Source organism: Halichoerus grypus, chromosome 6, assembly GCF_964656455.1.
Source record: "Halichoerus grypus chromosome 6, mHalGry1.hap1.1, whole genome shotgun sequence".
NCBI lineage: Eukaryota > Metazoa > Chordata > Mammalia > Carnivora > Phocidae > Halichoerus > Halichoerus grypus.
Genome location: NC_135717.1, coordinates 87,127,017 through 87,153,890, shown reverse-complemented (window position 1 = coordinate 87,153,890; position 26,874 = coordinate 87,127,017). Strand labels below are relative to the sequence as shown.

Below are 26,874 nucleotides of genomic sequence, written 5' to 3'. Positions count from 1 at the left end.
TTGAAATGCCTACTGTGATAAGTGTAGTTACCATCTGTCGACATACAAAGTTATTACAGTATTATGGATTATATTCCTTATGCTATACTTTTTATCGCTGTGACTGACTTATTTATTGACTGTAAGTTTATAATTCTTAATCCCCTTCACCTATTTTGCTCATGTCCCCCTCCCTAAAACCACTCTGACTTTTGACACCAGTTGCAGATTGGGGGTCCACAGGACTAACTTTAGGGTCAGTAGTTTACTAGGACTCTCAGAATTCACTGAAAGTTGTTATATGCTAGTTATGGTTTATTTCAATACGAATAAAAATCAGCCAGGGGAAGAGGTGCACAGGACAGGGTCCACGAGAGTTCCAAATGCAGAGCTTCTCGTTGTCTTCTCCCAATGGAGTTAGTTGTGTGGACAGCGTTTACTTCTCCTGCGCTGTGTGACAACATGCAGAGTAATGCCAACCAGGTCATTACTTCCTGCTTGGCTGACTTTAGTCTCTAGCCCCTCTAGAGATTGGACTTAATACTGAGTGGCCCAAAGCTCCTACTATAAATCACATTGTTGGCCTAGACTATCTGAGGTGGCTCATGGCCTCAGATAAACAAAAAGACTATCTTCAGACAGAGTCTAAAAGACTCTTATCAATGAGGATAGTCCAGGGGTTTAGAAATTACCTCTCACTGGCTGAGGGCAAAGACCAGACCTCTCCTAGGGCAAGGTTAATCATTTACTGCATATATGTGTTTAGAAGTATATTGGTTAATTTCCAAATTTTTAGGATTTTGTAGATAATGTCCTCTTACAGGGGCTAGTCTAATTCTCTTGTGGCCAGAGAACATACTATATATGATTTCAGTTCTTTGTTGCATGGCCCATATTCTTGTGAATATTCTATATGTACTTGAGAAGACTGTTTATTCTGCTGTTTTGGAGTGTTTTCCTTTTCCTGTGCAGTGCAGTAATTTTTGTCTTAAGATTAGAATTTTTGGTCTGAGAATTTTAGAGAGTTTACCAGTAGGTATGTGGGCTATGTCCTCCCTTTTCCTCCCACCTGGGAAAGATAAATTTATTCTTTTGATCTTAGTAGTAGTTGTATATTATTCAGGTTTCTAAAAACTTGTCTTGATACAGTTTTGTAAGCTCATGTTTTTCCTATGCTTTTCTCTGTGGTGCTTTTTTTTTTTTAAAATACTTTGGAAATCTCTTCTCCCTTTATTTTTCTTAGAGTTTCTTTGGATTAGCTCTTTACTTTTCATCCTTTTAGCTTTTAGTAATTTAAACGTCTTTAGTACTGTTTTTACCTGTACTTCAAAGTTTCATTATTTGCATCTAATACTTCAGTAATAATATAATAGATTTCTTTGAATTGTGTTTCATTTTTTAGAAATGTGAATCTTAATTTCCAGACAGACAGATACGGATTTTGTTTCCTAGTTATTATTTCTAGGTTAATTAATTACATTTACTCTGCAACATGTGTATTAGTCCTATACTTAAGGTTTGCATTATGGTCCATTGTGTGGTTATACTTATTTATTTATTTATTTATTAAATTTAATTTTTTTTTTAAGATTTTATTTATTTGACAGAGAGAGAGAGAGAGCGAGAGCAGGAACACAAGCAGGGGGAGTGGGAGAGGGAGAAGCAGGCTTCCCGCGGAGCAGGGAGCCCGATGCGGGGCTCGATCCCAGGACCCTGGGATCATGACCTGAGCCGAGGGCAGATGCTTAATGACTGAGCCACGCAGGTGCCCCAGTGTTTGGTTATATTTAAAAAATATTCCATGTGGGGCGGCTGGCTGGCTGGCTCAGTCAGTGGAGTATGCGGCTCTTGCTGTCAGGGTTGTGAATTCAAACCCCACTTTGGGTGTAGAGTTACTAAGAAAAAAATAAAAAATCTTCAAAAAAATATTCCATGTGTGCTTGAAAAGACTGTATATTTTGTGTTCTAGATGTGTCCATTAAATCAAACTTGTTTGTACTGTTGAAATTTTCTGATTCCTGATTTTTTTAAGTCTCTGATTTATTGTTAAGAAAAGTGCGTTAAAAAATCTCACACTTGGTAATTAATTTGACAATTTCTTTTTATAGATATGCCTATTTTGCTTTATGTGCATTGTGGCTGTTTTTTGAAATACAGGTAGATAAGGAATTTTCTTCCTGATGTACCTCTTACCATTATTTAGTGACTTTATTGCTACTACTGCATTTTGCCATAGAGTCCATTCTGTTAGGTATCACTCGCTATATCTACTTTCTTGTAAGTTTTTGCATCATATATAGTGTTCCATCTTTTTACATTCTGTGTGTTTATATTTTCTAGGTGTTTCTTTTTTAAGTAGCATATAGTTGGAGTTTTTGGTTTGATTTTAAATCCGTCATTAAAATTGTATCTTCTAGGGGCACTTGGGTGGCTCAGTTGGTTAAGTGTCTGCCTTTGGCTCAGGTCATGATCCCAGGGTCCTGGGAGTAAACCCGGCATCGGGTCCCTGCTCAGCGGGAGAGTTTGCTTCTTCTCCCTCTGCCCCTCCTCCCTGCTTTTGCTCTCTCTCATTCTCTCTCTCTCAAATAAATAAATAAAATCTTCAAAAAAAATAAATAAAATGTGTCTTCTACTGAAGCTTTTTTCAGTCCTTTTACAACTTGTGCTTATTGTAATTGCTAATATAGCTGTATTCATATCTGACGTGATTTATTTTGAGTTCCTTCTATTTGTTCTGCTCATTTCTTTTCTTTCTTGTCTTTCTTATTGATTATATTTTGTCAGTTTTTTCCCTTCTACAAATTTGCAGTCTTTTTGAGAATTAAAAAAAAATATCTTATTTGGAAAATTTTTTTAAATTCTGGGAATTTTTAGTATGTACACTTAGGAAGTTCTTAGTATACTTTACCTCTGTTTATTACCTTCCTGGCTTATATATTATCATTATCTTGAGTTTAGGTTCTGCTTCCTTGTTTCTAACCCATAAAACATTATTTTTAAAATTTAGATTTATCATTCTATCTTGTATGTTAGAACTTCTGTTTGGGATAATTTTTCTAAATCTTTAGAATTTCCTTTAGTGAAGTCCTGTTGGGGGCAGACTCTCTCAGGCTTTGTTTATCTGAATCTACCTTTATTTTGCCTTTGTTTTCAATTTTTTTGTATAGGATATAATTCCAGGTCAACAGATATTTTATCTTACCATGTTAACGGTATTATTCTGTTGTCTGATGGCTTTCTTTGTTGTTGTTGAAGCTATCCACTATTACCATTCCTCTCTGATTACAGTTTTAGTGTGATTTATCTAGTTTTTAAAAAGTTTATCTAGATTCTTTTATTATGCCAATTGGTATTTGGTTTCTTGATTCTGTGGACTGATGTCTTTCATCAGTTCTAGAAACTCTTCTAAAATACTGCTTTTACATCATTTTTCTTTTCGTAAAGAACTCTAACTAGACATTTGTTTTCCTCACTCTTCTCTTTTAACCTCTCTTTCATGAATCCATTTCTTTCTCTGTATATTTAGCACTAGAGATTATCCAGAATTATCTTCATGTTCTTTAATTATCTCTTTATTATAGTCAGTTATTTCTACCATTTCCGTGTATGTGTGTGTGTTTTCCTTTTAGTTTACCCATTGAGAGTGTTTAAGTTGGGGTTTCTGGCATTATGTGTATTCTCTCATCTAAGGGTGCTACCTTGTATAGATTATAGAGACCATCTCTCCTTCAGCACTAGATTACTTTTCTCAATTTTTCCTTTCTGTATTTTCTGTGCTCAGAATATTTGCTTTAATTTTTATGGGTACAGACATGCATTTAAAATATTTTTATAGTTTTATCTGTCATTTTTTAGGTGCTCTTTAATAGGAAGGTTTCTCTGGGCTTCTAGTCTGTCATTTTGCTAAAAACAGATTTTATAAGTTTTTTTGTCCTCTCCCTTCCCCAATATTTAATCTACTATTTCTTTTCTTTACGATTTCATACGTTGCACTGTTTCTAATACTGAGAAGCATTAAGTATGTTCAGCTTGCTTCTCCTTTTTTTATGTTTTAGCTTTTTTTTTTAAAGATCTTATTTATTTGAGAACAAGGGAGAGAGCACGAGCAGTGGGGAGGTTCAGAGGGAGAGTGACAAGGAGACTCCCTGCTGAGCAGGGAGCCCAATGTGGGGCTTGATCCCAGGACCCCAGGATCATGACCTGAGCCGAAGGCAGACCCTTAACCAACTGAGCCACTCAGGCACCCCATATGGTTTAGTTTTTTTGTGTATTTTAAACACTCATAAACTTACATTTCATACCTACAAAAAAGATAAAAAGAATTACATAATGAACAATGGTATGCCTACTATACAAGCTAAGCAATAGAGTATTACCAGTACAATTTGCTCTTCATACTGGTTGCCTCCTTGCTTGCACCATACATCATATTTAATTCTTTATTTTTAGAGATGTGAAGTAGAGTGAGACTCTTAAAGAACCTCCCACCATGAGTTTTAAAAATCGATACTAGATTTCTAATTTGATAAATTTTGAGAGTTGGATTAGAAATTAATTCGTAGTCCGCTCCCATTTTCTTTTTGTCAGTTATTTCAACTGAAGGAAAAAGTTTATTGTGTAGCTTTCAGATGATTTTGTCCTTCTTTTCTACATGCTTCCCATCTCTGGTAGATTAATGAATGCCTACTGAAACATACTGTTCAGCTTTTTAAGTGGTGTTTATGTAGAATTTATTAACAAATTAATATCTTACCCATTGCTTTGTGTTCTTTTGCAAACTAAATCTTTGTGAAATGAGCCTATTTAAAATATATGTTTCTGGGGCGCCTGGGTGGCTTAGTCGTTAAGCATCTGCCTTCGGCTCAGGTCATGATCCCAGGGTTCTGGGATCGAGCCCCGCATCGGGCTCCCTGCTCAGTGGGAAGCCTGCTTCTCCCTCTCCCACTCCCCCTGCTTGTGTTCCCTCTCTCGCTGTGTCTCTCTCTGTCAAATAAATAAATAAAATCTTAAAAAATATATAAATAAAAAAATAAAATATATGTTTCTGATGTTTTAAAAAATAAGTATTAAATAACCGTTTCTGTTTTGTTTTTTCTGTGGTTACCTTAAAGTTTTTTTCTTTGACTTGTTTGACTCCAGGGTGAAATTAGGAGTAACTTATTCTTGCCTTTTGGCCCTAGATAGTATCTAGGTAGCTCTAAAATTAGCACCATTATCAGAAGACTGGAGATCTTCTAGATCGTATTTCACCCTGATTTTTGGAGTCTCAGAAAGAAATGGACTCAGTAATGTCAAAGAGTCTTAATGTCTCCCCGACCTCCACAAAGAGTGGGTTGGCTTTAGGATGTGTCTGTCTACCGTGGGTGTCTGATTAAGGTTGCAGACTTTTCTCTGCTTGATCTATGTGGATTTGAAAAAGAAGAGTAATAAGTGATGACTTTTATTTTCATGAGTGTTTAAACACTTGGAAGTATATCAGTTTTCCCTGGTGAAATCTCAGAATTATTAGTTGCTTTTTGAGTAAGGCAGTTTTGTTAAAGGCTTCTTTTTTTTAATTTTAATTTTTTTTTAAGATTTTATTTATTCATTTGACAGAGAGATAGAGAGAGAGCACAAGTAGGCAGAGGCAGCAGAGGGAGAGGGAGAAGCAGGCTCCCCACCGAGCAGAGAGCCCGATGCAGGGCTCGATCCCAGGACCCTAGGATCATTACCTGAGCCGAAAGCAGCCACTTAACCGACTGAGCCACCTAGGCGCCCCATGTTGGCTTCTTAAATATTGATCTCCTACTTGACTGGACCTACTGAAGTACAAAACAAAAAAATTATAATTATTTTAAAAAATGTTAGTTTTGTGATCTTTTTCACACTTTAGTTAGCATAGCTAAGGGTAGATGCGAGTCACCCAGTGTCAAAGTAATACAATGTCAAAGTGACTATTTATATTGTATATATTTTTATGAAAATCTTAGGTAACTTAACGTGCCTTTTTTTTTTTTTTAAGATTTTATTTATTTATTTGACAGAGAGATAGTACAAGTAGGCAGAGAGGCAGGCAGAGGGAGAGGGAGAAGCAGACTCCCCGCCGAGCAGGGAGCCCCACGTGGGGCTCGATCCCAGGACCCTGGGACCATGACCTGAGCCGAAGGCAGCCGCTTAACCGACTGAGCCACCCAGGTGCCCCAACGTGCCTTTTTTTTTAAGCATTTTGACAGCATGTTCTAAGCTGAGAATAAGAGCTCTAAAGGGATATGTATTATATTCATTTGTTCATATCCTATAAGTAAAATGACTCTCATGTGTGTAAGATCTTCAGTGAATAAGCAAACTTAAAACTCCATTGAGGGTTGCCAGTAAATATTTTTATATGTAAAGAATTGGAATCTAAAAGTTTGGAAATTTGTAATAAAGATTTGAAAATCTATTTTCATCCTTACGTATCTTTGGATATTTATACTTAGTAAATTTAAGCACTAATTGTGAAGTCTAAAAATCCCATTTCTCAAGTTATAAAACTTTTGAGGGAAATATGGAAGACTTGTGTGGGAAGTAATTTATTTGGTGCTTTGCTTCCTTATATAATCTTCCATAGCTTTAAGAGCTACTTATTAACTAATATTTAGGGCCAGCTGGTTAGTGAGTTAAATATATTAACACCAATGTAAAAGAGTGCTGTGGATAAACAGATGCTTCAGGAAGTTAGATTCCTCTTCACTCTCTCTAAACCTTAAGTGAGTTAGAATTCTTTGAGGAGCTTTTATTTTTTTTAATTTTTAAAAATACTGTTTGTTTTGTTGTCCACCTGTTAATGCCCGAGCAGAGTGGGGAAGTACCCTGGAATTGGGCAGGCAAGCAGGGTGGCTGGTTCACAGGCTGGTTCACACCTAACCCCAGGAGAGGATGCCAGGCAGTGGGGGCTGGCCCAGGCACACCAAGGGCAGTACCAGGAGGGTGGCCCAGGCAGGCAGACCCACCAGGGAACCTGTAAGGCCAGCCCTTGAGAAGGTATCTAAGCCAGATGGTGCATGTCCAGGCCAGAGCCTAACCCAGGGAGGCAGGATTGGGGCTGGTTGGTGGCTCCCAGAGCCTAGGGACTGGCATCTCTAGGGAACTCCCCAAGCTGCTGCTGGAACCCAAGGCATGTCTGCCAGTTGGACTCAAGCAGCTCCTGAAGGCAGACATGGAGGTGGTGGTTCTTGTCCTCTAGGTGGTCCAGACAGGAATTGATCTGGTCCACCATGGAGTTGATGGCAGCATATTCTGCTTTCCCAAGGCTGTCGTCCTTGCCTTTTGCACCTGCCTCCACCAGCATGCCCAGATCCCCACTGGGGCCCGACACCGTGGGCTCGGATGCCACAAGGGCTGTGCTACGATGGAACGTGCCGACAGCCGGTGCCAGTTGGAAGGTCGAGGAGCTTTTAGACAATATTGTTATGTGGGTCCCAACCCAGACCCATTTAATGAGAATCTTTGATGGAAGAGCCCAAGTTGCTGGTATTTTTAAGAGTTTCTGAAGTCCTTCCCAAATGCTGCCATGATTGAAAATTGGCATCATCATCATCATCATCACTAGTATTATTGTTATTACTGTGTTTGTGTGTGGAGGGGGGAGCACAGCCTAAGAAACACTGTGCTAAAGAAAACTTGTATTAGTCCATTCAGGCTTCTATAACAAAATACCATTGCTGGTGGCTTATAAACAGGAGAAATTTATTTCTCACACTTCTGGAGGTTGGAAAACCCAAGATCAAGGTGCTGACAGATTTGGTGTCTGGTGAGGGCCTGCTTCCTCCATGGCTCTTTTTCACTGAAACCTCACAAGCTAGAAAGGGATAAGGGAGCTTTCTTGGGCCTTTTTAATAAGGGCAGTAATCCCATTCATGAGGGCTCCACCCTTATGACCTAATCACCCCCAGAATCCCTACTTCCTAATACCATTACATTGGGAGGTGAGATTTCAACATATGGGTTTGGGGGGTGACCAGACTTTCAGACCATAGCATAATTGTTAATTATATTTATAATTCTAGTTTCTGAATATTCAAGAACTGGTTATGTCATGGTCATTATGTATTGATGATTATTGGGTTTTGAAGTTATGAAAGTGTGAGTAAATCAGACAGGTTAGTTGAGTTTTCTTTCTTTTACACCTCATTATTTCATTGTTTATGGTGACATAAATACCAAATTTTAATGTTAAGTTGGCTTTTCTGTCTGTCACAGATTGTTCCCTTTATATCAGTTTTTATCAAGATAATGTTTTAGATAAGTAAGTGTACAGATGGAAGGTTCAGGATGTAATTTGCCTGATAGTTCTCTGCCAGTCATTCTTATGAATGTTGACATTGGCCCTTAGGAGAGGAGTCCCAGTAGATTGAGGGAAGAGCTGTGAAACTTTTGAAACATGCCATTTGTAAGATGTTGGGATGGGGGGACTTCTAACATATGAGGCTTTGTTGGTAGAAGAGTTGAAGTGACCATCTAAACTTTAAAGTGATGCTTTTGGATGGTGTTGGACCTAAAAATGCATGTTAGTGTTCATAGTTTTAAGTAATAGAAATCCCTGTGGTTTAAACAGAAGAAGTATTTTTAAAGAGGTTATTGGGTTATTCATAAAATTTCCTAAATCGTAGAAGAACCAGGCTTGGAGTCTGTAGCCAGGTACAATGCTAAAAATCATACCACAGACCTGGTCCAGTGATGGCACCACTGTTAGGTGGCATGTTTACCACTGTTTGTACTCTCACTGACATGAGGCAACAGATACTCCTAAAGCTGCTGCTAGTGTTTCCTTGCAAAACTGGATTAAAGAAGGATGAATTAATTCAAACTGGATTTAATGAGCCTTTGCTATTGCCCCCAACCTCACCAGCATGAGTTGCTTGTGGTCCTTGCTGCTGCTTCTCTGCTGTTGCTTCCTTCTCTTCTGCCTCCACTTTCTCTTTTTCTCGGTTTGTCTGACAAGCAAAACCCAAATCTTATGCCTCCTGTCCTGACTGCAAGGGAGATTTAGAAAGCAAATAGCTGGTGCTTTCAGGACGTGCCTCTGCCTCATGAAGCAGAGGATTCTTTAAACACAGGAAGGTAGATGAGACACTCTATGGCTCCCTAAAATGCCAGGTATCCACAGCAGACATTTTTGAGTGCATGATTATAGGACCTGTGGATATCTTTGCTATGATTTGTGTATTGTTTCTATTTTTCCCCCTTTTTAGTGTTGAAAAAGTGAATGAGGTATGATGGTGGATATAAAGGAAGACAGTTCACTATAAATTTTTTTTTTTTAAAGATTTTATTTATTTATTTGACAGAGACATAGCGAGAGAGGGAACACAAGCAGGGGGAGTAGGAGAGGGAGAAGCAGGCTTCCCCGCGGAGCAGGGAGCCCGATGTGGGGCTCGATCCCAGGGTCCTGGGATCACGACCTGAGCCGAAGGCAGACGCTTAACGACTGAGCCACCCAGGCGCCCCAGTTAACTATAAATTTTGCAACTGGAATGGGCCCCAGGAATAATGTAAGCCAATCTAAAAAAGAAAATACTAATTTTAAGGTTTAATGTTCTTTAGGTAGATGTCATTCTCTGAGAAATCATATTTACTCCTGATAATGAAACCGATTTCTACCCCCATTAGTCCTCATGAGAAAGCTGCTATGATACCCACAGTGACAAATGTCTTTGGCATTTGTTCCTGCTGTATCAGGGCAAAGTACAATATAGTAAAAGCAGGTAAGATGAGCTTGAGAAATGGGGAAAAACTGAGAGCTTTTCCCCTAAGGTCAGGAACACGGCAGGTATGCCCCCTATCACCACTGCTATTCAACATAGTACTAGGGGTCCTAGCCACAGCAATCAGACAACAAAAAAATAAAAGGTATCCAAATCGGCAAAGAAGAAGTCAAACTCTCACTCTTTGCAGACGATATGATACTTTATGTGGAAAACCCAAAAGACTCCACCCCAAAACTGCTAGAACTCATACAGGAATTCAGTAAAGTGGCAGGATATAAAATCAATGCACAGAAATCAGTGGCATTCCTATACACCAACAACAAGACAGAAGAAAGAGAAATTAAGGAGTCGATCCCATTTACAATTGCACCCAAAACCATAAGATACCTAGGAATAAATCTAACCAAAGAGGCAAAGAATCTGTGCTCAGAAAACTATAGAATACTCATGAAAGAAATTGAGGAAGACACAAAGAAATGGAAAAATGTTCCATGCTCACGGATTGGAAGAACAAATGTTGTGAAAATGTCAATGCTACCTAGAGCAGTCTACACATTTAATGCAATCCCTATCAAAATACCATCCACTTTTTTCAAAGAAACAGAACAAATAATCCTAAAATTTGTATGGAACCAGAAAAGACCCCGAATAGCCAGAGGAATGTTGAAAAAGAAAAGCAAAGCTGGTGGCATCACAATTCCGGACTTCACGCTCTATTACAAAGCTGTCATCATCAAGACAGTATGGTACTGGCACAAAAACAGACACATAGATCAATGGAACAGAATAGAGAGCCCAGAAATGGACCCTCAACTCTATGGTCAACTAATCTTCGACAAAGCAGGAAAGAATGTCCAAGGGAAAAAAGACAGTCTCTTCAACAAATGGTGTTGGGAAAACTGGACAGCCACATGCAGAAGAATGAAACTGGACCGTTTCCTTACACCACACACAAAAATAGACTCAAAATGGACGAAAGACCTCAATATGAGACAGGAATCCATCAAAATCCTAGAGGAGAACACAGGCAGCAACCTCTTCGACCTCAGCTGCAGCAACTTCCTAGAAACATTGCCAAAGGCAAGGGAAGCAAGGGCAAAAATGAACTATTGGGACTTCATCAAGATAAAAAGCTTTTGCACAGCAAAGGAAACAGTCAACAAAACCAAAAGACAACCGACAGAATGGGAGAAGATATTTACAAATGATGTATCAGATAAAGGGCTAGTATCCAGAATCTATAAAGAACTTATTCAACTCAACACCCAAAGAAGAAATGATCCAATCAAGAAATGGGCAGAAGACATGAACAGACATTTCTGCAAAGAAGACATCCAAATGGCCAACAGACACATCAAAAAGTGCTCAACATCGCTCTGCATCAGGGAAATCCAAATCAAAACCTCAATGAGATACCACCTCACACCAGTCAGAATGGCTAAAATTAATAAGTCAGGAAATGACAGATGTTGGCGAGGATGCAGAGAAAGGGGAACCCTCCTACACTGTTGGTGGGAATGCAAGCTGGTGCAGCCACTCTGGAAAACAGTATGGAGGTTCCTCAAAAAGTGAAAATAGAGCTACCCTATGACCCAGCAATTGCACTACCGGGTATTTACCCCAAAGATACAAATGTAGTGATCCGAAGGGGTACGTGCACCCCAGTGTTTATAGCGGCAGTGTCCACAATAGCCAAAGTATGGAAAGACCCAAGATGTCCATCGACAGATGAATAGATAAAGAGTATGTGGTGTATATATATATATATATATATATATATATATATATATATGCAATGGAATATTATGCAGCCATCAAAAGGCATGAAATCTTGCCATTTACAACGACGTGGATGGAACTAGAGGGTATTATGCTAAGTGAAATAAGTCAATCAGAGAAAGACAAGTATCATATGATCTCACTGATGAGGAGTTCTTAATCTCAGGAAACAAACTGAGGGTTGCTGGCATGGTAGGGGGTGGGAGGGATGGGGTGGCTGCGTGATAGACACTGGGGAGCGTATGTGCTATGGTGAGCGCTGTGAATTGTGTAAGACTGTTGAATCACAGACCTGTACTTCTGAAACAAATAATACATTATATGTTAAAAAAAAAAAATAGTAAGAAGGGAAAAATGAAGGGGGGGGATCGGAGGGGGAGATGAACCATGAGAGACTATGGACTCTGAGAAACAAACTGAGGGTTTTAGAGGGGAGGGGGGGATGGGGGGATGGGTTAGCCTGGTGATGGGTATTAAGGAGGGCATGTATTGAATGGAGCATTGGGTGTTATACGCAAACAATGAATCATGGAACACTACATCAAAAAGTAATGATGTAATGTATGGTGACTAACATAACATAAAATTAAAAAAAAAGAAGGATGAGCTTGAGAAGTGAACTGAGGAAATACTCAAGGGTAAGGGCAAGATTCTCCTCAAAAACTAATTTCCGGATTCCTGTAATATATCAGACAGTAATTAAAGGCATGACTGAAGTAATTTTATCTTGAAAAAAGAAATTCTCTCTACCAGACCATTAAGAAAAAGTCAGTGAAGCTATCTATGTAGAGCTTCTGGCTTTGGGTGATGGGATATTCTAGTATACCCTCTGAGGTGCCCTAGTAGCAAAACGTGTACAGAATAGACAAGTTATATTAGTAGACTCTCTACTAAATAGATAGACTAATTTAACTATCTAAAAATAGATTAGGTATAAACCAGTTTTAAATTTACGGAAATATTGTTGCAGTAAAGCTTTACAAGTATTGCTATAGAAATCTGTACAGTGGGGGAACAAAGGAGAGAGTACTCAGTTTTATTTGGGGGGCTATTTCCAGGTTGGCATTTTCTAGCTGAGCAGTTGTTTTCCAGGGAGACAAGGTATGGAAATGGGTAATAGCTTTTAGTCAGTAGGAACACTATGTGCCAGACTCTCATGCCATTGCACATTCAAGGAGTAGCAAACAGCTTGTAACTGGAGCATAGTAGAAGAATAATGGTATTCATTAAAATAAAATTCTGCCTTTATTTTTTAAGGCAGTGCTCTCTGTAGTAATACACACAGAATGGCCCAAGAGCAGGTGAGTACAGACCATTACTAAGCATTTGAATGCTGACTGTAAATATACTTGCCATTATATGCGATTGTTTTAGGATAGCAGATACAACAATAAATAAAACAAGGACCTGGAATAAAAAGGGGTGGGAAATGTGTAAACAGTCCTAATATTGTATTATTTGAAATGTACAGAGGAGAGTGTGCTTGAGGGTGTCATGAAATGCTTCACCAAGGTGTGGTGACATTTGAACTCTTCTGAAGAATTAGGATATTTATGAGAGTATAGAAGGAGGAGAGAGGCATTCCAGACAGTTGCTATATCATCATTATTATATTTAGAGGAGCTCAAAATGCATCACCTACGATTTCTTCAGAAAGAGGATTGTAGATAACAGCAGTTTGGGAAAATGCATAATTTGGAGATATTGGGGGTTCCAGATGACAGCAATAAAGTGAATATCACAATGAAGTGAGTCAAGGGAGCTTTTCCCAATGCATATAAAGTTATATTTACACTATCCTCTAGTCTGTTAAGTGTGCAGTAGTGTTATGTCTAAACCAACTGTATATGTACCTTAATTAAAAAATACTTTGTTGCTAAAAAACGCTAATCATCATTTGAACTTTGAGCCAGTCATAATCGCTGATCACAGATCACCATAACAAATATAATAATGATGGAAAGTTGAAATGTTGGGAGAATTTCTAAAATGTGACACAGAGACATGAAGTGAGCAGATTCTGTTGGAGACGGTTCCAGTAGACTTTCTTGACGCAGTGTTGTCACAAACCTTCATCTTGTAAAAAACACGGTATCCGCAAAACGTAATCGAACAAGGTATGCCTGTACTATAGCTAGCGATTTCTTTGATTATAGTAGGGAATTAAATTGGCTTAGTATGTTGTTTATTCCCAGGTTTATAAGCTTGATCTTCTAGTAGTGGTATACCAATGTTATTTCTGAATTAAATATATTCTTTGTATTATGTCCACTGACTTTTAAAAATTAATCACCTAGACTGGGCATTTAAGGATCATTCTTAGCAATCTGATTTTCTCCGGGATAACCAGTTTATACACGTAGAATTCTGTTATGATGGATATTATCACAGCAAAGCCATCTCCATGTTCTTTCTTGTCCCTCAATAGAATGTTTTTTATCTGATTACTGTACATTTTCTTTAAAGACAAATCCTCTAAAATGAATGCTTTCACTATCTTATTAATCGTCACTTATTATTAAAATACGATACCGGGCGCCTGGGTGGCTCAGATGGTTAAGCGTCTGCCTTTGGCTCAGGTCATGATCTCAGGGTCCTGGGATCGAGTCCCACATCGGGCTCCCTGCTCCTTGGGAGTCTGCTTCTCCCTCTGCCTCTCTCTCTCTCTCTCTCTCTCTCTCTGTCTCTCATGAATAAATAAATAAAATCTTGAAAAAAATAAAATAAAATAAAATAAAATAAAATACGATACCAACACAAATAATCAAGTAGAGGGGAAGCGTGGAATTACAGCAGACTTCGTCACAGTTCATTTTTTCTTTGTAGTTCTATCAGGAAACATATCCTTGAAATCTCCAACCTCCTCTTCACGTAAAAGCCCAATTTACTTAACCAGTATAAGGTGGAACTGGCTCAGGGATCAGGAAGAGGAAGGGTGTATGAATTTTGCCTGATACCTTTTCTTTTCACTCTCATTAGAATTTTTTTTTCCACTGGTTGTAAAATTTCACCATGTATCTGTCCCATTATGTTCCTAATGACTCTTATACTTTGGGGCTGGTTTGGTTTCATATGCAGCTTTTTACTGCAGTTTCTTTTGCCCTGTTACTGTAGTCCAACTTTCTTTGACTATTAACATCCTTTTAATTTTATTTACCTTTTCTATCCTACTTTCCTTTAGTTTTTACACTAGTTTTTCTTTTACTCGATTGACTGGTTCTTTGGATATATAAGGAAAAACAATGAGGTGAAGATACTCATTTCATTCTTACCTGAAGTCATCATGTTGCCCCCTAAACTGTCTGTATTCCATATTTTGTTGAATGACACCAACATGGACTCATTCACATTTGCCAACTCTTGAGAGCCATCCTATTCTCTCTCGTTTATCTTTCTTCTTCCACACTGATCCATCTTTCAACTTTTGTCTTCATTAGTTCTCATTTGGAATATTTCAAAAGTTTTGTGCTCTAATTTTCTTTCTCTAATTTCTTCCCCCTCTAGCCAGTCCCTCAGTGTTATCACCAGTGATTAAAAGGATAATCTTAACCATTTTACTTTTCTGCTTACAGTCTTAAGTACCTTCTCATCACCTATAGGTTATACAGTTCAAATTCTTTGTATAGCAGAATAGGTCCCTTCTGTGGGACTTCTTTTTTTGCCTGGTGTCCCCCATGGCAAATACACTGTATGCTGCAGCTCTGTTGATCTTCTTGCTGGTTATTGAACGTGTCGTGACTTCTGATGTCTTTTGCATATGCTATGTCTTCTTCCTGGAATGCTGTTTCTCATTTTGGCAACTGCCTAAATAAAAGTATTGTTCTTCTGGTAAGCTTTTATTGACAACTCTTAACATTTACTAGCTTGATTGGGTATCACTTCCTTGTACTCTCATAGCACCCTGTTCATACATCTCATGCTACATTTATCACTCCTTACTTGGGATGCAATTTTCATAGGGGCAATTGTTTTGCCTTGCTTATTTTTGTATTATGTCAAGGATGATGCTTAGCTCCTTAGTACATTTTAAAAAATTGAATAATATCTTGGCAATTTATAAAACACTTCTGTGTTTTTCTACTTCCTGTGCCTCATTCCCTTTCTATATTAAATTTGTAATGAGTTTTTAATTTAAATGTTAATCAAATAACATGGAAATTTTAGTACTATAGATAAAATTTATTTTGCATTTTAAATATTTGAACAAATGAAAATATCTGCAAAATTCACTAAAAAATTCTAAACTTTAATCAGATTCTCATCTTAACAAATGTCTCAGTTTCCCTCTTTGTATTTGAAGCCTTTATCCTTGAAGTAACATGACCTGATATATTTTTTTACTGTTAAGTATGTGAGGGTTATCTATTAGCTTTGATAAGCAGCAGCATGTAAATAATTTTAGTACTAAAATTCTTGTTGAGCTAAATAATTTTGTTAACTTTTTATTTCACCATAAACTAGACACTGGATTCTTATTTATAAGTTTAATGCTTACTTAGGTTAATGACAATGGTGAAACCTATCTAAATTATATTATACAGAATAGACAGCACCACTTATTGCTGTATCCATCTTGATAGTGTGCAAACTGCTGATGTTCAGTGCATATGAGTTCTTCATAATTTATATACAAAGTGTGATAAGTACTATAGCACAGTGAAACATGCTCTAGGAGCACCTAGGAGGGAGTAACTCTGGGCAAGCTAGGAACAGAAAAGAAGGTACTTTTGAATTAGCTTTTAAAAATCATCTCTTGTTTCTTATTTATGTTTTAGGCAACTTTATTGAGATATAATTTATATGCAGAAATATGCATATTTTTATATTTACAGTTTGATGTTTTGATAAATGTATTTGTCTACCATTACTCCCCCCCCCCCCCAAATTTTCCATCACTTCACTCCAGGAAGCTGTCCTAGTCCCTTTCAAGTCAACCTCTGTTTCTGCCCTAGTAACTACTGATCTGATTTCTATCACTATAGATTAGTTTTGCTGAATCTAGAACTTCATATAATAGAGTCATGAAGTAGCTACTCTTTTGAGTCTGGCTTCTTTTGTTCAGCCTAATTTTAAAAATTCATCCTTGTTGAATGTAAGAATAGTTACTTTTTTTGTATTTCTGAGTAGTATTCCATTGTATAAATATACCAGAGTTTGTATATCATCCTATTAATGGATATTTGTGTTGTTTCTAATTTTTAGCTGTTATGAATAAAGTTTCTGTGAATTTGTATGTGTAGTTGTTGAGTGGATATGTTTTTATTTCTCTTGGATAAATACCTAAAAGTGAAATTGCTGTTTCATAGAGTTAAATGTACATTTAACTTTATAAGAAACTGCCAAACTGTTTTCCAAAGTGATTAAACTAGTGGTGTACGAGAGTTCCAGTTGCTCGTCACCAACACTTAGTATTTTTAGTCTTTTAAATGTCAGCCTTTCTAGTGAGTGTGGAGTTGGTATGTTACTGTGGTTTTATTTATTTTATATTTTATTTTTTGTTACTATAGTTCCAATTTCCTTGATGATTGATGAATTTGAACATCTTTTTATGTGCCATTTGGCTATTCATGTATCTTCTTTTGTGAAGTATCTAGTTTCAAGTCTTTTATTTGTTAAAAAAATTAAAATTTACCTACATTACATTTACACTTTTTGGACCAGTATTGCTTGGGATAATAGCCCTCCCTGATTGTTTGCCATGGAGAGCACTTATTTTTTTTATTTATTTTTTAAAGATTTTATTTATTTATTTGACAGAGAAATAGAGAGCATAAGTAGGCAGGGAGGCAGGCAGAGGGAGAGGGAGAAGCAGGCTCCCTGCTGAGCAGGGAGCCCGACGTGGGGCTCGATCCCAGGACCCTGGGATCATGACCTGAGCCGAAAGCAGCAGCTTAACCAACTGAGCCACCCAGGCGCCCCGAGAGCACTCTTACTTTTGACAACATTCCTGGGCGTATAGATTTTTCCATTACTTCAAATAAAGTCAGCATCCTCTTGCAGGGCCATGTAGCTGCCAATCTTTAGGGTCTGCCACGTCTGCTCGGGGTAGGGCTTTTGTGCCATAAACCTAGCAGCATGGATGGTGGTGCGAGTACCTTATGGCTGAATTATCGCATTTCCTCCTGAGAGTTCATTTTCTTTAGTAAATGCTTCTCATTTTGTTGTTTATCCTTTGATCATGTTTCAGAGACTTTAATTCTTTTTGACCATCTTTTCCTATTTTTACTTTGGTTTAGAGGAGAGCCTCTGTGTATTCTTTTTAGTTTTCCTCTAGTCTTTTTCTACACTGTAGCCAGTTTCTTCTTCCTCAGCTGCCCTACTCCCCCAAACTTCACAAAGCCAGTCATTTCACCTCCAGTCTTAAACATCTTCAAGTGTCTTTATGTTGCTCTCGGAATAAAAACCCAAAATTTTAACATGGTCTAAAATTGTCTGGCTTGCTTTTTTATATAGTTTTATCTTGCATAAATCTAACCATTCCCCTGCTCCTCATTCTGGACAATATCCAGTCATTATCCTCATTTTAGGGAACACTTTGCCTTCTCTTCCTTATAGATCAAGGCTCTGACCTGTGGCATAAGAATTGACTTTGGAATCTGGGGATGTAGGTTTGAATTTCTGCACTTACTAGCTCTGTGACTTTGAGCAATATACTGAGTTGTTTCATCTGAAATACGGTGATGGACAAATAATATTTCATGACACTGCCTAAGTGAGATAATACATGTAAAACCATTAGCACAATACCTCGTGTCTAGGAAGTATGTCCCTACCTGCTATTCTCCTCCCATAATTTCACTGAGTAAGCAGTTTATATGAAATATATGTTTGTACAAGTGGAATAATTTTAGTATTACCATTTCACCAATTTTTTGAGTAAAATTTCTACTTGAATTCCAATTGTGTGTGAACACATTTACTGAGTACATCATATCTAGTTCATAGCACCCTCATTACCTTTAAAAAATATGTCTTTAGGGCCCATCTGGTTGGCTCAGTTGGTTAAGCATCCGACTCTTGATCTCAGCTCAGGTCTTGATCTGAGTTATATTTCATGGAACCTACTCCATGAAATATAACACACTAAGAGTTTTACCTTTAACAAGGTAAATTTTGTTTTTACCTCTGGTATGAGACTATTAATAATAGACTTCCATTTTTTTTTATTTTGAAAAAAATTTTAAACTTGTAGAATAGAAGCAAAAATGGTACTATGAAATCCTATATACCCTAAGCGCAGTATAGTGATCATATTTAGGAAATTAACATCAGTACACAGCTGTTATATAATTTGACAGTCCCTCAGATTTTGCCAGGTTTCCCAATAATGTCTTCATAGCATTTCCCTCAACTGATCAGTCCAGAATCATGCACTTTATAGTTGCCATGTCTCTTTATTCCTCTCTAATCTAGATTGTTTCTTGGCCATCCTTTGACTTTTGTGACACTGATATTTTCAAAGACCAGTTGTTTTCTAGAATGTTCCTCAATTTGGTTTTCTCCCTTTCCTCATAATTTTGTTCAGGTTATACATTTTTTGTCAGGAATACTATGTAAGAGAATCTGCATGAAAGATGGTTTGTCCTTGCCCAGTGCACCACATACATGACACCAGTTTGGTCCCTCTCTCATTGATGATGTTAACTTAGATGATGTGCTTATACCATTTTCCCTTTTGTCCTTAATAAATAATCTGTGGGGAGATACATTGAGACAGTGTAAATACCCTTTTTCTCAGTAAACTTTGATCACATAGTTTTTTGCTTGCTGGATGATGCTTGCCTAAATCAGTTATTACCATGGTGGTGACAAAAAGGTAGATTATTAAAATTTTGATAATTTCTAAGGGTTTCAGTTTTAATGTTCCTGAGAGAGCTTTCTTTGTCTAATCGTGATAATTATAAAATACTTGGCTGTTAACCTGCTTATATCATGGGTTTATTTGTTTATATGGTTTTTAGGTTCATGTATTGGACAGACTGGGGAGAAGTACCAAAGATAGAACGTGCTGGAATGGATGGTTCAAGTCGCTTCATTATAATAAACACTGAAATTTACTGGCCAAATGGACTGACTTTGGATTATGAGGAACAGAAGCTTTATTGGGCAGATGCAAAACTCAATTTCATCCATAAATCAAATCTGGATGGAACAAATAGGTAAGCTGGCCTCATAAATTTAATTTTAAATTTTAAGTAAACATCATGGTGTTTTGATATCATAATCAAATTATAAAGCCTAACTTTATTAAGAAGAAATTAATGTATTTTTGGCTGAGTGTCAAAGAGGAAGAAGAGTAGACTTTTAGTTTGCTCTTAAAAGAAGGTAACTACATTTTCATCTATCTTGGTAGGATTTAGAATTTACAGACTGTATTTTCTTTTTCTTTACTCTGAGCTAATTTATTTCTTTAGTGATTCTTAAACAGGGATTGTATTTCTGCTCTCTCTCAGAGTGTGGGAAATTTTGGTTAATGAGGAGTGGGAGTGCTGCTGACATTTTAGCTTTAGTTTATGGGGGGCCAGAGATGCTAAACATCCTGCAGTGTGCTGGACACCTAGCACAACAGTCATCCTACTCAGAATTATCCATAGAGCCCCCAGGTGCTGCTCAGGGAAGCTCATTTGATACATCTCTAGACTAGGAGAGGGCCAGATAGTAAATATTTTAGGCTTTGTGGGTCATAAGATCTCTGTGGCAACTACTTAACCTCTGCTGTTGAGGTGTGAAAGCAGCTGCAGATAATACATAGGGGAATGGGCAGAGCTGTGTTTTAGTAAAACTTTATTTACGAAACATATGAAAAGTCAGTGGGCCATAGTTTGCTGACCCCAGGACTAGGAAAAAATCTGAATGCATGCTACACACCAACATTCAAGGAAGACAAAGTTATAATACATAAACATGGAATTTCTAGTCAGATCATGTTCAGAATTTTAAGGGCACTATCTATATATGTTCTTGTGTTTGATTATTTTGGTTTCTGGTGGTCTCATTCTTAAGGTCTCAGCAGAAATAGAGTCTTAGGTAGTTGAAGGAATTTTTTCCAAGTGTAAACATTTGTGAGTTATCTGAACTGTGAATCAGGAAGCATTTAGAAGTATTGAAAATCATGAGTTAAAGCATTTATTAAAATAAAGTTTTTGTAATTATGGAGTTGGGGTATTTTTTTTTGCCTTGTTTTAAAAAAGAATGAAAAGACAACAAGAAGGTTTAAAAATAAGTAGAAATAAGTCAAGAGAAGTAATAAATATATGATGAATATAAAACATAATTGCTTTGTTTGAACTTCAAATTTGGCTTTAAGAGGGATGGTAGGAAGTAAATCTGGCCATATCATTGTTTTTTTTTACTTCCTTGGAATACTCACACAAAAACTAATGAAACTAGATAGCAAATCCAAAAACATACCATAAAACTAACCTCAGGCATCCAGAAATAAAAGCAGATAAGAGCAGACCACTAACAGCTACAAGACCTCCCTAGTATTACTGTTTGTGCAAGAGTAAGCAGAGAGAGTTGAGTGGGGCGTTTCATAGAACTTAAAAACAGGAGACCTCCAAAATAGCCTCAGCTATTTACTAGACAATGTGGTGGACTATATTAAGAGCAGCAGCTGAAATGAGGTGGGGGAGGGGGGGTTGCCCACTCCAGTATCAGCCAAGTACAGTGTGTTCATTGTAAAGACAGGATAGAACAATTTGGCTCCAAAGAATTCTTGAAATGAAGCTGCTAGAGATCTCTACCAGCACAGGGTACTGCACTGAAGGGAAACAAAATTGAATACCATAGTAGCATCAAAATTGAGCAGAACAGGGAAAATTAGAGGATCAAAAGAGGAAGAAAAGCGAAGGTTCAGATAACAGCTGGGAGTTCTCAGAAAGGAAACTACCATGTTGTTTAACATTACATGAAAACAACAGAAGAGTGAATTCTGTAAAGTTGGAAAAACTACCTTGAACAACACCTTCTTCTAAAAATTCAGGAAAACTAATTATCCATAAACATGAGACACACAGCAGTATCAAGGTAAAAATCCCATTTAAGGTTATTATAAAGAACATCTTACATTTATAACAGTATTTTAAGCTAATAACAACTTTGCATCTTAAGCTTTATAGTTTTTACTCTCCCTCCCACATTTAATGTTTCTGATGTCACAATTTACATCTTTTTACCTTGTTTCTCCATTAATACATTATAGTTATTTTTACTATAACTTTTTAACCTTCATACTAGATTTGTAACTGATTTACCCACCAGTATTACAAAATTAGAGTATTCTGAATTTAACCATATATTTACCTTTTTATGAGTAAGATTTATACTTTCATGTTTTCTTGTTAGTAATTAGCACGCTTTTGTTTCAGCTTGGGGAAGTCCCCTTAACAATTCTTGTAAGGCTGATCTAGTAGTGATTAACTCCTTCAGCTTTTCCTTGTCTCAAATTCTTTATTTCTCTTTCCGTTCAGACAGCTTTGCTGGGTAGAGTATTCTTGGTTGGCAGTTGCCACCCTCCCACCTTGGCACTTTGAATATATTTTGCCACCAAAGTTCCTGCTGAAAAATATCTGATGGTCTTACAGGGATTCAGTTGTGTGAAACAAGTTCTATTTCTCCTGTTACTTTTAAGATACTCTTTTTTGTCTTTAACTTTTGATATTTGAATTACAGTGTGTCTTGATATGGGTTTTTTGGGGATTCATCTTATTTGAAAGTTTATGGGTTATATCTGGATGTCTGATTCTTTCCCCAGGTTAGGGCAGTTTTGGGACGTTTTTTGGGGATTCATCTTATTTGAAAGTTTATGGGTTATATCTGGATGTCTAATTCTTTCCCCAGGTTAGGGCAGTTTTGGGACATTTTCTTTCAGTAAACTTTCAGTCCCTTTCGCTTTATCCTCTTTCTCTGGGACCCTTATCGTGTGAGTGGTGGTCTACTTGATGGGCTCCTAAAAGTCCCTTAAGGTATCTTCATATTTATTCTTTTTTCTTTCTGCTTCTTTGGATGACTTCTATTGCCCAGTCTTTGAGTTTGCTGATACTTTCTTCTACTTGATCAAGTCTGTTGAACCTCTCTATTGAATTTTTCAGTTCGGTTTGTGTTCTTTCCCTCTTTGATTTTTTTGGTGCTTTCCTATATCTTCTGTCTCTTTATTGAAATTCTCACTTTGTTCATGCATTGTTCTGCTCACCTTGGTGAGCATCTTTATGACTATTATTTTGAACTCTTTATCAAGTAAATCATGTATCTTTGTTTCATTAAGGTCTGTTTCTGAAGTTTTATCTTGCTCTTTTGTTTGGAACATGTTCTTTTGTTTCTTCATTTTTCTTGACTCTTTTTGTTGGTTTCTATGGATTAGATAAAAAAGCTCCTTTCCCAGTCTTGATGGAATGGTATTCTGTAGGAGATGAACCTTATTAACAGCCTGGCCTGAGTTCTTGGTTGTCTCTCAAATTTTTGTGATTGCCCAAACTGCCTTCTTTATTCTTAGTGGCTCCCAATAGTTGAGGGTGTGCCAAGATTTGTCAAGTGTTCCAAAGGGGAGGATCACAGCACCTAGATGTAGGTTGATTGGAAGCTGGATCCCCCACGCGGTAACTGGGAAAGTATATAGTTAGGGGCCTTCTAGGGAGAGACTCGGAGATGGACATTTTTGCCTGCTCCCTCTGCAATGGACCCAGGTATATAGCCACTGAAGAGGTTGCTGTTTTACCATTTTTAAGAACTACTTCATTGCTACAGTCCTGTGCAAATTATGAATGCAAGCCCTATTGGCTTTCAGAGACAGGTGATCCAGGGCCCTTCCTTTGGGTGGCATTTGTAAAAGCTGGGGCATCAGATGTGCGTATAAGCTGATTGTGTGGAGATACTGGAGATTTGGATTAGGCTAGAGAGAAAAGGTGGAGGTGGTATCTGCAGACTTCCCTGGTCTCCTGGGAGGGTTGCCGTCAGCCCCTGGATGTCTGCTAAATTAGAAGCCTGACCTCAGGCTTCTTTCAGGGAAATAGATTTCCTACAGGAGAATATTGGGACATGGGTGATTCTGATTGTTTCCTCTGCACTGAACCCTGCTGGGATCAATGTCTTATGTAAGCCTCCTGGTAATAACGAAAAGCAAAAAATCAGTATATATAGAAAAGATTAATAGGAATCTAAGCATACTACTACAGAAATTCAAATCACAAAGAGAGCAAGAGAAGAACAAAGGAACAAATAGAATACAAAACAGCCAGAAAACAATGAACTAAATGACAGTTTAGGTCTATACCTATCAATAACTATATAGAAGTGGACTAAATTCTTTTATTTATTTATTTGACAGAGAGAGACACAGCGAGAGAGGGAACACAAGCAGGGGGAGTGGGAGAGGGAGAAGCAGGCTTCCTGCTGAGCAGGGAGCCTAATGTGGGGCTTGATCCCAGGGCCCTGGGAACATGACCTGAGCCAAAGGCAGATGCTTAATGACTGAGCCACCCAGGCGCCCCTGGGCTAAATTCTTTAATGAAAACATGTTGAGTGGCTGAATGGGTAAAAACACAAGACCACTTTAAGAGAGCACACACTCTGAAAGTGAGGGGATGAAAAGATATATTACATGTGAATGGAAACCAAAAGGAAGCAGGGGTAGCTATACTGCTATCACACAGAATAGACTTTAAGCCACAGACTGTAACAAGAGACAAAGAAGGTTTATTATATAATGATAATGGGGGTAGTCCAATAAGAGGATATAACTTTGTAAATATTCATACACTCAACATCATAGTGCCTAAATGACGTAAAGTCAATATTAACAGATTTGAAGAGAGAAATAGAAAGCAATGCAACGATAGTAGGGGGCTTCAATATCCCACTTTAAACAACAAGTAGATCACCTAGGCAGAAAATCAATAAGGAAACATTGGCCTTAAATTACCTGCTAGGCCAGGTGGACTTAAGGGACATTTAAAAACACTCCATCCAGTAGTACCAGAATACACATTTTTCTCAAGTGCATATGAAACATTCTCCAATATAGGTCATATGTTAGTCCACAAACAAGTCTTAATAAATTTAAGAAGGTTGAAATCATATCAGGTGTTTTTTCTGACCACAGTGGTATGAAAGTAGAAATCTGTTACATGAAGAAAAGTGGGAAATTATCACCTCATACCTGTTAGAATGGATGTTATGAAAAAGACAAGAAGTAAGTGTTGGCAGGGATGTGGAGAAAAGGGAACTCTTGTGCCCTGTTGGTGGGAATGCAAACTGGCACAGCCACTGTGGAAAACAGTATGGAGGTTCCTCAAAAGGGAAAAAGAAAAAAAAAGAACTACCATGTGATCTAGCAATTCCACTTCCGGGTATTTATCTGAAGAAAACAGAAACACTAACTTAAAAATATATATGCACCCCCATGTTCTTTGCAGCATTATTTATAATAGCCAAGATATGGAAACAACCTGTGTCCTTTGATGGATGAATGGATGAAGAAAATGTTTGAATTCCAAAAAAGAATATTATTCAGGAATAAGAAAGAATGAAATCTTACCATCTGAAAGAACATGGATGGACCTTGAGGGCATTATGCTAAGTGAAAGAAGTTAGACAGAGAAAGACAAATACTGAGCTCATTTGTATGTAGAATCTAAAAAAAACTGAAAAAAACAAAAGAAAACAAAACAAAAAACCACCAAGCTCATAGATACAGAGAACAGATTGGTGGTTGCCAGAGGCAGGGAGTGGGGCATGGTCAAAGGATGGATGAAAGGAGTCAAAAGAAAAAGGTCCAGACTTTAATTATAAAATAAATAAGTCCAGGGGATGTAATGTACAGCATGGCAACTATAGTTAATAATACTGTACTGCATACTTGAAAGTTATTAAGAGTAAATGTTAAATGTTCTCCTTATAAGAAAAAGACTCTGTAACTATGTATGGTGATGGATGTTAACTAGACTTATTGTAGTGATCATTTAAAAATATATACAAATATCAAATGCTTATATTGTACACCTGAAACAAACATAATATATATTATTCCTTAATTTAAAAAAAGAAAATCGGAAAATTTACAAATATATGGTGATTAAACAAGATCTTCCTGAACAATCTGTGGGTCAAGGAAGAAATCAAAAGGGAAATAAAGAAATGTCTGAGACAAATGAAAATGGGAATGTAATATTCCAAAACATATAGGATACAACAAAAGCAGTTCTAAGAGGGAAGTTCCTAGCAATAAATGACTACATTAAGAAACAAAGTATCTCAAACAACCTAAATTTATACCACAAAGAACTAGATAAAGAAGAAGAAACTAAGCCCAGAGTTGCCAGGAGGAAGGAAATACCAAAGAATCAGAGTGGAAATTCATGAAATAGAGACCATAAAGACAATAGAAAAGATCTGTCTGATCAAGAGGTCTTTTTGAAGAGTGGAACAAAATAGACAAACCTTTAGCTAGACTTAACAAGAAAAAAAGACAAATAAAATCAGAAGTGAAAGAGAAGACATTATAGCTGATACCACACAAATACAAAGGATCAGAAGAGACTACTATGAACAAGTATACACCAACAAATCAAACAACCTAGAAGAAATGGATAAATTCCTAGAAACATACAGCCTCTCAAGACTTAATCATGAAGAAATAGAAAATCTGAATGGAGGGGTGCCTGGGTGGCTCAGTCGTTAAGCATCTGCCTTCGGCTCAGGTCATGATCCCAGGGTCCTGGGATCGAGCACCACATCGGGCTCCCTGCTCGGCGGGAAGCCTGCTTCTCCCTCTCCCACTCCCCCTGCTTGTGTTCCTTCTCTTGCTGTGTCTCTCTCTGTCAAATAAATAAATAAAATCTTGGGGCGCCTGGGTGGCTCAGTCGTTAAGCGTCTGCCTTCGGCTCAGGTCATGATCCCAGGGTTCTGGGATCGAGCCCCGCATCGGGCTCCCTGCTCCGCAGGAAACCTGCTTCTCCCTCTCCCACTCCCCCTGCTTGTGTTTCCTCTCTCGCTGTGTCTCTCTCTGTCAAATAAATAAAATCTTTAAAAAAATAAAAATAAAAATATAAATAAATAAATAAAATCTTAAAAAAAAAAATCTGAATGGACCAATTACTTGTAAGGAGATTGAATTAGTAATCAAAAATCTTCAACAAACAAAAGTCTAGCACCAGACTATTTCACTGGTGAACTCTACCAAACACTTGAAGAAGAATTAATACCCATCCTTCTTAAAATCTTACACAAAATAGAAGAGGGGGGAACTCTTACTCATTTTATGAGGCTATTATATTACCCTGATAGCAAAACCAGACAAGGAACCTATAAGAAAGAAAAATTACAACATGTATCATATGACCGCACTGATATGAGGAATTCTTAAGCTCAGGAAACAAACTGATGGTTGCTG

At 37.5% G+C, this 26,874-nt stretch overlaps 1 protein-coding gene and 1 pseudogene across 2 annotated transcripts in view; one reads left to right on the top strand and one right to left on the bottom strand.

Annotated features, from left to right (window-relative positions):
* The window catches only part of LRP6 (LDL receptor related protein 6), a 180,922-nt gene that overhangs the window by 46,568 nt on the left and 107,480 nt on the right, over positions 1–26,874 (top strand). For both annotated transcript variants that reach the window (XM_036076228.2, XM_078075619.1), the window contains one exon: positions 19,448–19,645. In XM_036076228.2, the coding sequence (XP_035932121.1) occupies positions 19,448–19,645 (198 nt within the window). The remainder of the gene's footprint in view (positions 1–19,447; positions 19,646–26,874) is intronic.
* LOC118525449 (bublin coiled-coil protein pseudogene) lies at positions 7,064–7,540 on the bottom strand (annotated as a pseudogene).